Source organism: Glossina fuscipes, unplaced genomic scaffold, assembly GCF_014805625.2.
Source record: "Glossina fuscipes isolate IAEA_lab_2018 unplaced genomic scaffold, Yale_Gfus_2 1, whole genome shotgun sequence".
Classification (NCBI taxonomy): domain Eukaryota; kingdom Metazoa; phylum Arthropoda; class Insecta; order Diptera; family Glossinidae; genus Glossina; species Glossina fuscipes.
This window is the reverse complement of record NW_023998415.1, coordinates 32,899,291-32,912,883: the sequence shown is the minus strand read 5'-3', so window position 1 is coordinate 32,912,883 and position 13,593 is coordinate 32,899,291. Positions and strand designations below refer to the sequence as shown.

General features: G+C 32.5%; 1 protein-coding gene across 2 annotated transcripts in view; it reads right to left on the bottom strand.

Moving 5' to 3' along the window:
• The window catches only part of LOC119632305 (ammonium transporter Rh type A), a 28,032-nt gene that overhangs the window by 2,520 nt on the left and 11,919 nt on the right, over nt 1-13,593 (bottom strand). For both annotated transcript variants that reach the window (XM_038025141.1, XM_038025142.1), the window contains 2 exons: nt 11,303-11,564; nt 4,720-4,910 (listed from right to left, as the gene is read on the bottom strand). In XM_038025141.1, the coding sequence (XP_037881069.1) occupies nt 4,720-4,910; nt 11,303-11,564 (453 nt within the window). The remainder of the gene's footprint in view (nt 1-4,719; nt 4,911-11,302; nt 11,565-13,593) is intronic.

The following is a 13,593-nucleotide window of genomic DNA, read 5'->3' as shown; positions in this document are numbered from 1 at the left end:
TTTTTCAGCTAAGTGCAGCGCTGCAATCAGCAAAAAACGCGATTTTCGGCTAAGTGCAGCGCTGCATTCACCAAAAAACGCGTTTTTCAGCTTAGTGCAGCGCTGCATTTAACAAAAAACGCGTTTTTCAGCTAATTGCAGCGCTGCATTCAGCTAAGTGCAGCATAATCGCTAAGTGCAGCGCTGCATTTAGCAAAAAGCGCGTTTTTCGGCTAAGTGTAGCGCTGCAATCAGCTAAGTGCAGCATAATCGCTAAGTGCAGCGCTGCATTTAGCAAAAAACGCGTTTTTCAGCTAAGTGCAGCGCTGCATTCAGCAAAAAGCGCGATTTTCGGCTAAGTGCAGCGCTGCATTCAGCTAAGTGCAGCATAATCGCTAAGTGCAGCAAAAAACGCGTTTTTCAGCTAAGTGCAGCGCTATCAATTTTGCACTAACACAAGCTTCTTAGTTTATGAAAATCACAAATGGGCTTGCAAAAAAAGCAGCAAACAGAAGGCCGCTCAGAATAAGGCGGATAGTCGTAACCCGTCCACAATAGATAATAACGATACCTTGAAATATTTGTTAGGGCTATGAAAAACTTTTGCTTAATAAATTATTTGGTCAAAGCAAATATTAAGGCCATCACATGGTTTCGTTGGTAACTTCACATAGCACAGTCGTTAAGCGCCGCACTGCATTCAGGTACATTCTCCGGGCAAAACTTAATATAACCTGCACACTGTTGGATAAGCTATTAATAGAGGATTCACTCCGTGCCAGTTTCAATTTTTCAAGGGACATGGTTTGGTCACAGTGGCCTTTCAAGGTTTGCTTATATTTCAGCCGTCAAAGTCTCATAAACCTGCACATCGTTGGAAAGGCTATTAATAGAGGATTCATACCGTGCTAGTTTAATTTTTTCACAGGACATGGTTTGGACACAGTAGATACGCAAGATTTCGCCTTATTAACCTCATTTATGACATAGTGTAAAAAAGGTTTGGTTTCGAATATTAATTAATTTAAATAAAGTAATGTTTGTTTATAATAATTTGCAAAAAAATTCTCGAAATTTTCTTGTATGTTGAGTTAAATGCCTCCAAGACTTCGTATAACAGAATGTTAGTTTGTGTCTTTGCTAGTTATATTTAACTTCACACCCTTTCGACTTTATTACTCTGCTACACTCTCCCATTTCTTAACGATATTAGAATTTGATCCGATTTTCAAACAATTATAATACTCGCATGAAATTCTCTTCCCCCTAAGTTTACCGAATTTTTTTTTGATAAATCTAACAAATATATTTCATATGAATTATTGTTTAATTCCCTATGCAAGTATTTTCAAAAAAATAGGTAATCTTTACTTATTGTAGGTAAGTATGTTTTTTCCAATTTTCAACCGCTTGTGCCATTTCAGTCCCTATTTCAATCACAATTTCACCAATGCTTTACGTATTCTCCTCTTTTTCTTCTTTTCATACGATTGCCTCAAAGCAATACCTATAACTCGAAGCGAAATAGATACAAGGTATAAGGCTTTAACTTGAGTCCCTGCGATCTTCGTTATTATATTTTTTTATTTCTCAACATATTGTAAGATTTCTTTGTCTCATCACCTTGTCGCTTCATTTTCAATCAATTTTCTAATAGATATTTTCAATATCGACTGTTATCTTCGAATCTGTCTTGTCCCTTCGCCGCAAACTTCTCAAAAAAAAAAGAAGAAAACCAAGAATTCAATTAAATATCTACCGCTCTTTTTTTTCGACCTTGCCAGATCGTTCAGTGATTACACTAAATACAGACTTGTATTTAAACGTATTGCAACTAAAATAGTAATAACGATTATTAATCGAATTTTGAATTTTGATACTTTTCAGTGAAAAGAAGAGCACTTCTTATTTCTAAAAGACTTGTACGTGACATAATAGTTAGCATCGTTGGAGAAGCACGATAACTGTTTTCTGTGTCGACCAACAGATGATTTCGGCTTGGGCTATGTGTGGTTTTAGCAAAACGATGCAACATTCCATACATTTCGTGGCATCCATGCAACGACAGACATGATATTGTAAGTCTCAGTATGAAGAAGTTCAGCTTCATAGAGCACAACTCGCTCTGTAAATTTTTGGAATCGTAACCTGCACTGTCCTGACCTCACCTCCACGCTGTTAGTAACAGACATTACTTCTGCCGATTAACACAATTTTCAATTGATGACCACTTGTTTTCTCGGTTGTTGTTTCGATCTTTTAAAAGATTTGGGTCGTTTTTGGGGATAGTCCCAAGAGATGAGATATTTTCTCAATATGGATTAGAAATTTTCTTTGTTTACCTGGTTATTATTATTTTTCTTTAATGCACCCTATCATTCAGGGAATGTTTTATTTTATAACACGGTGACAGTTATATAGAAGTGAAGAGAGAGGTGGTGAGAGGGAGAATAGATAATGGCTGCTGGGGAAAAGGGAGAAAGGTAGTAGGCAGCGATCTATTATAATGAATGTATTTTTAGTTATACAAAAGCCGACGCGAAATGTATTTACGTAGGTATTAAGCTGTTCCATATTCCGTCTTCGTGGGAGGTCAGCTGCTTTTTGATTTCGAATGAAGGGAAGCAAGTTAGGCAATGCGAACTTTCCGTGAAAGCGACGACGAAGGAAACACGTATGTGCTGTCTTTTTGCGCGTTTTTTGGGCTGCCCACCGAATTCAGTCATTGCCCGTATCGGCAAAGTATTGCGTCGAGTTCCATCATGTTAAAAAAAAAAGCTAACAAGAGATAAGATAACTGCAAAAGGTTATATAAAATGAAAATGGCATAGTTTGTAAAAATTATGAGATTACGAAGAGTGTAAGACGAATACATCATTACGTTGGAGGGAAAGCGCTATTTTATTTTAAATAAAACATTTGAATTTGAGCAACTTTGATATGTTCTATAACGGTTGGATGGTAGTGGGCAGGGTCTTTTACAATTGCATAGTGGTTGGATGTGGGTTACTTTCTCATTTTCGAAATGAAATCTTGCCAACCAGATCTGGCGGGTCCGAACGTTTACAACTTCGCGTTCTAGCGTTCCACATAGCCAAACAATGCGTTGCTGTCTTTCCGAAACTCATGTCAAAAGCAATGTTTTAAATGGTCTTTTATCCACTGCCATCTTATTCGCTCTGCACTTCGCAACTAACTGATGACGGATGTTAAAAATAATCGTATTACATATTCTACGCTAATTAAGAAAACCTTGTAAGTTAGTAGAATTAGCCACAAGTGGTAAAATACGACTGAACTTTTCCGTCAACCTACTATTATAAAGCAATTTAAGCCATTCAAAGGTCATATCATTTGTTGTGACGGATGTACCGTCCCTTTCAGTAATCGTGAATCTGCTTTATTGACAGTTTCTTGCAAAAACAATAGTGTTAGATGGAAACGAATTTAGTGAATGGAACTGCAAGGCAACAAAAAAATTGTCGACATTAAAATTTGATTTTATTTTAAATAAATTAAATCGCGTTTTATAATTAGATATATGCGCGTAGAGACCAATCGTAGCAAGAAGCAAGAAGTTATTATGAGTAGGTGTGCATTCCGTTTGTTCAGATCTTTGCAGGTAAAATGTTTAACTGATAACCTTTATAGGTTACGTTTAGTTTAGATGTAGCTTAGTTTTAAATGAAAGTTTAATTATGAGTTGAAAATAGTAACAGTATTTTATAAAATCATTACATTATATTAATTGTATTATGCGAAATTATTGTTAATCATGAAATTCTTCAAAATAAAAGTAAAATGAAAAAATGCAGGCATAAGTTTCCTCCCGGGCTCTCGTAATGAGATAAAGTTTGAAAATTATGTTTTATTATTCGCTTTACTACTTTAGTTGAACTTTTCTAATTAGCTTAACATGGTCTATTTCAGAGAAAATATTTCATAATAATTCACTGATAATGTGTTTCATAAAAAACGAACAGAAAGTTCTCTTGCGCTGGCGGTGAAAAGCAACGTTTTTTTTTTCCTTTTTTTTTTTTTCTAGAAAAAAGGTTTTATTGAATAATATTGTGTTTTTGTAATAAAATGTTTGGAAAATTTACAGAAAACTTTTGATACTCTCTACAAGAAGAGAAGATACTTTAAACAAATTGTTAGCACATTCCTTAGCGGAAAGGTATACGCATCAAAAAATCAGGCATTTAATATAACGGAAGAGATTAAACTACATTCGCTTCTGAACTTTCAATGCGTTCAAAAAAATTAAGAAACTAATGGAATTAATTAGTAATTGTGTTAAAAGGTAAAAGAAATGAAAAATAAAAAAGAAAATGTTTTAATAATTCTATCTTAGCTTTATGGTATTATAACGTTAGGCTTACCACATAATTTAACAATAGCTTATAGAAATATCCAGTCAGTTTATGTGACAAATTTGCTTGTTTGTGTGTCTTATGGCATTGTCTTATAGTCTGATTGGGACCTAAGAGGATTTTAAAATTTTTTCCTATTGTAAGTTTTGCCTAATAGCTAAAAAGTTTACACGATATATAATTTTATGTTATTATTATGTATTGTTGTTAAACAACAAAGGCTTTAAGGTCGAATTAAAAAAATTGATTAAGTTAAGCAATTTATATCAGCCCTAATCATATCAATGCGGATGTTGGCTATTCAAGATTCATTATGAAAAGAATATATTGTTTGCTTATATGCTTTTATTTTAGTTTTACAACTTACCGTTACGTAACGGTATCCTATTACAGATAACGAACCGGCTAAAATACCAATTAAGATAGCGCCATGACCTCCAATCATTAGATTGCAAACTGTACCCACGGCAACACCTCCGGCTAATGTGGAATTTTGCACGTGTACCATATCGAGCTTTTTCTCGTGACTCATCATAGTTGAGAGTACAAAGGCAGTCACTATGGAAAAGATCACAATTATACGTAAAGTTGAGCATTTTTTCACAAAAAAAAAAAAAAAAAAAAAAAAAAAAGATAAAAGTGAAATTAAATCTAAAGTTCGATTTAATTAATCTTTATATAGGTTTGCTTTTTTTTTCCAAATTTACTCCGTTATTCTCTACTTGTAGTAACTTTCTTCAATTACGTATAAAAAAAAAAGTTTAATGGCAAAAAACTTTTGTTTGCCGTCAATTGACTTTGTAGTCTTAGTTTTTTTAATGATACAATATGTTTGAAAAATTCATTTAAACATTTAAAGTTTCCGACAACTCAATTATAGATATAATGACAGACGATACATGTTTGTAATGTAATGTTGTTGGTATTCCTTGCGGGGTATGATGGTTGATAGCCTAAAAATTACAATTATACTTCGTTGCATGACTACGTAAGCGTACACGCATATATGTATATATATATATATATATATATATATATACAGAGAAAGACATTCATTCATACCACAACTAAGAGATCACTTCAATTTGTAGTGCGGTATAGGTAAACATGTATGCATTCATATCCAAAACACAACAATTGCATGTGTTTGTATATATGTGCACGTTGTATGCAATGTAGTTGTACATCTACTTAAGCTCAACTCAAATGTGTGTATAGTGCGGTTGAATACTTTTAATGATGCTTGTTGTTATTGTTGTTGCTGCTGTTGCTGCTGTTGCTGCTGTTGCTGTTATTGTTGTTACTATTTCATTTACTACTAATGTGTACATGAAGTTGAAATTAACACCAAAGGTGTTGTTTGTTTGCCTATATGTTAACATTTGTAGTATTTCTAGTAGTGTTAGAGAAAGCAATAGTCAGTTGGTCAAAATATCGGCAACTCTTTCCGTCTATTGCATTTCTATGGTCGGCTCGGCCCACACAACACAGAAACTAAGCAAAATTCGTATCAATAAAAAAAAAAAAAAAAAAAAAAAAAAAAAAAAAAAAAAAAAAAAAAAATAAAAAATGGAAAACGGAAAACAAGAAAATTTCTTTTTTGTTTTTAGGGTGAAAATGTTTGTATAAAATGTTGCGACATGTTTTAATGTAATGCTTAAATTAACAGCAACAACAAGCTTAAGCTAAATTGCACTACATTAATGTCCTAACATCGGTAAGTTTGGATAATAAGTACAAAACTACAAACTAATGGAAGATGAAAACGACATCGATTACAGCCGCTCAATGCACTGAGAGAAATTAAATAGTTCAAAGCGAAAATAATAATGACATTTGTTTGTCTTCCTCGATGAGATAACGTTTTTCATTTTTGCGTCTTTGTATAACAAATCAAAATTGTTGGAAAAATATTCGCTTTAAAATTTTTTTTAATCCCTGCGAAGCTTCAGTCTCGAAAAGTTCTATATATTATAAGTTATTTCTTGATTGATTAGCAAACATTGGCGAGGACCGTCAGACTTCCGAATGCCTTGACCAGCCTAACATTGCTGGCTATTTGTTAAGTCATGCGCGCATGGGAAAAGATGAAAGACTCTAACCACTGCATCAGTCATAAGCCTCATGTAAACTCATGTAAAAATAATGTTTATTCGCTGAAATTGAATCCGTGTTAGCTAAAAATCGCATACTGAGATTGATACCTTTAAAACTCTTCGTCGACTAACTCTATCAATTCAATTTGAAATTGTCCATGCATAGCTTTAAATAAATTTCAAGTAAGCCCTTCAATTAGGATCTGTTACAGAATAGACGAAAAATTCAAAAAATCAAAAGCTAAATACATGGACATATTTATGGTATTTCTTACGTAAAAATTTCCGTTCATTCAGGTTAAATCATATGTGAACCTACCACACTTGCTAAATGCAATCGAATTTTAAGTCGTTGACTCACTGACGCATTCAGTTTCTCTTTTAAGCTTTTCGCCAGTTACAGACTCTTGTATACTTAGCATCCCAAGCCAATAACGAAAAATCATAATAATTTTTGTTAATTAATTGCCTTTAAATTATTTCTCATCTTTTTTAAGTTTGCAAACTGTACTCCTCGGTGATCCCAATAAGTGTTTACGTGCAACGCTATGAATCTATCGTATTTTCGAATTTTTCACTTAGGCTTTCCTTGTTTAATTTGTAATACATTTATTAGCAGTTCATAATATTTTGAAACGTGATATGAGACTGCGAACGAGGACTACAAGTGTTAAGCTTTAAGCCTTTCCTCCCAAATAAGAAGTTGCCAATTCGAGAAAAATACAAAGTCAAGATCCTTGCAATTCTCGATAATTCGGACTACTGTACCATTTCTGCGTCCTGTCAATCTTTACCACGTTTCTTTTTCAGTCAAAAGATGCGAAATATTCAAATACGATGAGGCAAATTGGGCGGAGCTCAATTTCTTTATGCAAACCAAACAGCTTGAGTTGTGTCCACCTTTTATTCCACCAATTAATTTGAAAATCAATTTCTGAATCGATGTAAACCGATTACAGTTTGTCCGATATTTTAATGACACCCATAACGAAAACGTTATTAAAAATAAAAATAAAAATTGATATTACGGCCACAACCCCTAAAACACCTTTTTATCGGAAAAGTTTCTGTATGAAACAAAGGTGCGATTTTTAATAATTCACGAGAAAAATTGATGAAAAATGTTATTTTTGCAAAAATGGTATTTAGGTATGCACTAAATATCTACGAAGATAAATATAATCATGTGATATTAAATTTGGCGTTTGTATATGAGAACAAGCAATTATCTTTGATAGAAGAACCCATCTGCATAGATGGACTTGGTGAAATGTTGTAGGATAATTAGAAGTCGACCTTGATCGATTCCAACGTTTGGAAATTATTGGAAATCTTCATAAAATTTTTCTCAGTGCATACAAATCCGCGGCAGTTTCAAATTTTTTTTAAAAACACACACAAATATACGCTTGGATTAGTAGATATTTATTGAAGTGTTATTATTGAATAAAATTTTTCAAGCATGTCCTCATGCATATGCATTTGCTTAATATATGTATATATATGCATTATATATGTATATATATGCATGTATAACTCCCCAATCTCAGTTATATGCAATGTTTTCATAATAATATTGTTGTCATTTTAAACCAATATCCTTATTGCTGTGCATTACAGATACGCAAGCATTTAATACGGACATCTCTACGTATACGTAATGGATGTTTTATTTCTTTAGTTTATTTTTTTGCTTTTTTTCGGTCAGCTTAGGGTATGACTACTAGTGCAGTTATAGTGACTAAAGTTTGTAACGGTGGTGTGCAAGTAATATGGGCAAAAATTTTACTAAATACATATAAAAGTATTCATGTATTTATGAATACACAGAAGCATTCACACACACACACACACACACATACTTATATAAATATGTTTATAGTTTGCCACGTAGTTGGTGTGAATTATTTGTAAACTGGTATTAGAGTGTGAAGGTGTGTCTATGTGTTTAGTGAGCGAAATTGCTTGTCTGTGTATAAGTTTATGTACACATTTATACACAGCTAACTGGTTTCTTGTATACATTTAATTTGTATTTTCGTTGTTATTTACATTAACAGTTGTTGCTTGTTTGCTTTTGTGTACGTTGTTTACCGAACAGACAGACCAACACTTGTACATATATACCAATATATAAGCTGATATTGTTATTTTGTTTCTTTTTTCCGTCGGACGTTAAACCCTACTCAACCATCCAACCAGCTCTTTATAAAGCCAAAAGTGGTCATGTCCGACCAATATGTCCACCGTTTGTTTGCTTTAAATGGTATTTGGTTTTTCAGTTTTCACTTACAAGTGTCGTTTCGTTGAGGTACGTATGTGCGTATCTCTGGATGTGTGCTAATGTTATTCTGAGTGTAAGTGTCAATATTTATATATATGTATATTTATATATATATATATATATATATATATATATATATATATATATATATATACGCATGTATGTTTTCGTGTATGTAAGTTCATCTGTTCGCCTTCTCCTCTGTTGCCCCTTTCTGCTGCTATCAGTCAGTCAGTGTGTACGTGTTTAAAATAAATTTTATGAAATGTGTTAACGCAACTATTTGACATTTAATTAGCTTGCGACTAGAATACAAAATATAGATAGATATATGTACGTAGATATCGAGAACACAGATTGCAATATCAATCTCACTACATTTCGCATTACCTTCTCTTCACCTTCAACCTGCACACATTCATTTTCATACTGAGACTTATACATACATACAATATATAATATATATGTGGGACATATATGTATATGTATATGTATACGTACGTTCTCACACTTGCTAAACGAATTAAAATATTAAGAAAAATTGGAATAATAATTATTATGGGAAAATATGTTTCATGCCATAAAACGAAACCGTTTCTTAAATTAGTCAAAATCAAAAAAGAAAATAAATAAATAAATAATTGCGGTCACAATGTTTTCTATAAATTTTTTTTTTTTTTTTTATTTTGCTTCAAAGATTATTCAATAATTTTTCAAAATATTTTTCATAGTGAAGTATTTCAACATAATTCAAAGATGAGAAGCAAGATTTGTACTCAAATTGGGTCGTGTTTTTTAATTCCAACCATATGTATATAAGCTTGCCCACGATATCCAAAATAGAGTGAAGACTCATTAATCAGATATATATCATATATCGTATTGTATCGTACTCACGTGCAAATTGACCATATTTCTTAAATGATTTTACTAATTAAACGACATATTTAAATGCATCGCTCTATTTAATATTGCGATCAAAAGATGTTAAGACGCCTTTATTTACAGCGCCCGGGACTTATTGACATATGGTGGTTACTCTTTTTATCCTACACCACTTATAGTACATTAAGTATATTAAGTTAGCGCGGTCTTATGTAACACTCAGAAGGGCTTCAGATAAATCCACCTTTTATTATACCGAATCTAAGCTTGTCTGCCCGTCCCTCTGTCTGGTCTCTGGTCATGTAAACTTGTATTCAAGCTACAGGTCGCAATTTTTGAGATATTTGGATGAAATTCGGTACAGTTATTTATTTTGACCCTATTAATCGGTTTTCGACCACTCCCCTTATAACACCCGAATCTGAAAAGTCGTTGCAAAAGTGGTTAAGTAGTAGCATTTTGCCGTTCTAAATTGGTATGAAAACTTTGGACAGTCTGGGGCAATTTTTGAATCCCCCGTCATATGACGAATACTGAAATTCATGCAACAGAAAGGTACGATTTTCATTCCTTCATACTGAAAATTATATCATAATAGTAATTTAACATAAAAAAATTAATTGTACTAAATTTCAGCGATCTCGGCCAATTTATTGGAAAAGAAAATGACGAAAAATTTCGTAAAGTTAAGCAACTCAATCATCTAAACACTAATATGTGATCTATGTGATATATCTATAGTAAGCAAAACAGCTGACATTTTGTTGATAAACACCAACACAAAAAATAATTCATTTAAATATTTCTCTTAAATTACTCGCCGATATACTTACGTAGGAAGTGCTCGAGGGCTTTCGTGTAAAGTGAAGCAATTTTGAAAACCCTACCTACGCACGTTACGTACACATCCTCCAGGGTTACATTTGCTCAAAAATCTCAAATTCTTAAACCTCTCTTATCTTTATAAAGCATTATGAAAATGAACGAGCTATGTAGCGTAAACCATGATCATTAGTGATAGTTGAACAGAGTTTAACCTTCAATTGTACACTTCAGCAGTTAAGTGTTTAAAGGTTAAGAGATTTCAATCGATAAATATTAAAGTTATCTGATAGTAATACAGTATTGTCCTGTAAGTAGGATACATAAAATATATATACCTAAATACACACACTCACATATCAATATGTAATTGTTAGCTTGATCGTTGAATTTTTCAATCATAATTTTAGACTTCCGCGCAGAAATGTTTTCTTATTTGTTACGTATACGACATAGAATGTATCGAAGAATTCCTTAAATTTTTTGGCTTTATGTTTATTAAGCCAAAAAAACATTACTTTATGAGTAACGATTAAATTACCTATCTGTAGATATTGAACACAATTAACATCATATGTCATGAAATGATTCCAATACCTGCCTAGGAACAATAGGCACTTTCAGGTCTTAAGTGTTGCATGATTTATACAAAATAACGTTTGCATGCAACTTATTATTAAGGTCTTTGATATGCATATATAAGAGACAGCATAGGCGGACGGATATATTCACACAATTGCTTATATAACTTGAAGCAATTTTCATATATATGCATATATATATATATATATATACATATATATATATAGGTAGGTATCTATCTTTTATTGCAAAGTTGCATTAAAATTGAAATACGTGCTTACCTGTTGCACCTGCTAATGATAAATACGTGTTTAGAATAGCACGCTCCTGGGCAGTGCCATCGGCCAATACAGAATTGAAACTTGGCCAGTATATCCACAAAAATAAAGTGCCAATCATTGCAAACAAGTCTGATGTGTAAGTAGGTGCTTCGTACTGTCCGGGCTCGTTTTCTTCCTTTTTGGGGCGTAGCATTAAACTTACGGCCAAACCGAAATATGCACCAAACGCATGTACAGTAATTGAGCCGCCGACATCACAAATCTATTATAAAATGGAAAGCATTATAAATTGACATGAACACAATGGTAACGTAAACTCATCTACATGCACACAAATTATTTAAAAGATTTCAAGTGTTTCGTATGTTGTGTCCAGTTCTCTTTTATTCATTTAGGCGTTTTTCACATTTGATAACAATTTTGTTGTAAGTGCATGTGACACATGCGAAGTGTATAAATAAACTCTGATAGATTTTTGTCATACACTTACAAAATATTCCTCCTTACACAATATGAGTGTTTACATTAATGTACGGTATATATATATATATATACATATATATATATATACGGTATATATACGGTACGGTATATATATATATATTTATACGGTACGGTATATATATATATATGTACATTGTATGGGCCAAAGGCAGGTGACATTTGTTAGTCGGTTTAATAACGTAGAGTCACACATGAATATGTAATTATGTTGATTTCACATGTGTTAGCACCGACAATTCTATTGTTTCATTATTATATTTAGACTGGCTATCTATGCAAGCACGTTTATCGGCTTATACAAGCGTATATATATATATATATATATATATATATATATATATCTTTAATGTGTTTCAGATAGATATCTTGTATGTGAGAATTTATAACATTTGTAATTGCATGAACAGGATATTATGATTTTAGTTTGGATTTTGTGTCATGGATACACATTATATTATTTATGTGCATTATATATTCAAATTATATGTTACCACTGTGTATAGACGTATGTGTGTATCTATATGTGCGAATAGCAGGTCACTCATTACGTTCATAAGTGTTTGCATACATGTCATAACATTTAACGATTTCATTTACTCAGTTTTGCAATGCTCATGGCAAGCGCAATACAATGATAAGCAGAAAAAAATTTTTTAATAAGCAATAGACATATCTTGCTATAAACATGTACGCTTCGGACTGTGTCTTTGTCTGTTACTGCATTGAAAATAATGGAATGGAATAAAAATAAGTTCTACGTCTAAACTTACACAAATTTAAACTTCTTACCATACATCTGTGTAACAATTTGAAATTGCGTACAATATATGATTGGATAATGCTTATATATACAGCATAAGAATGAAAACTCAATTATATATAGGAAACAATAATTTATTTTCAGTTTTGCGTCCGTCCGAGCAACTCTCTATGTGTATCACAATCTATCCTCTTGTTCGTCCACTTTTTTCCTGTCCATCTATTTCGGTTTTCTATTTTATTACACGTGTGTTCAACAGTTAATCTCCTATATATCTATCTGTCTGTACGTCTGTCCGTTCATCCGGATGTCCATTTGTCAATTTATTCTTTTCCGCTCTCACTTGGTGCCCGTTTGTTTGTCTTTGCGTATGTTTCGTATTTGCTTACACCGCCATGCGTCTATTATGCGTTTACACGAACATGTAAGTCCTTTCAATTATGTATCTGCCCGCCTGTTAATCCATTTGCCATCCATTTGTCCGTCTTTACTGTCCTATAACTATCCGTCTGTTTATATTCCATTTCAAAATTTGATTTTTAACCGATAAATTCTTAATGAACTTGTGCAGGATATGCTAAGCAGGAATCATTGACTTAACATTAATAGCCTTTGCATTACAAGGTAGTAGTACTATACCTATAAATTATACCAACAAATGATTAAATTTTCTTTCAAATCTTAGCGATCTCATAACCTCTGCGATAAAGAGCATCTAACATATCCTGAAAATTGAGCAGATATTTAATATATAAAAATAGTTCCCATTTTGTCAATGATACTTTTGTGATAATCAGACAACAACTGAAACACATTCATCTCTGCTTATATGTAAGGAATTTTTTGAATGCCTTAAGCTGTTTTCGTTTTGAATAATGACTGTATAAGTTTCCCTCCAATTAATAAGTGAAGCCCGATGTATTTAATTGACGTAAGGAAGTGAAAATTGAATACGTAAATTGAAGCGCATCTCCGGTTCCGAATAACAATAAAGAAAACTAAAAAAAAAAAAAAAAAAAAAAAAACA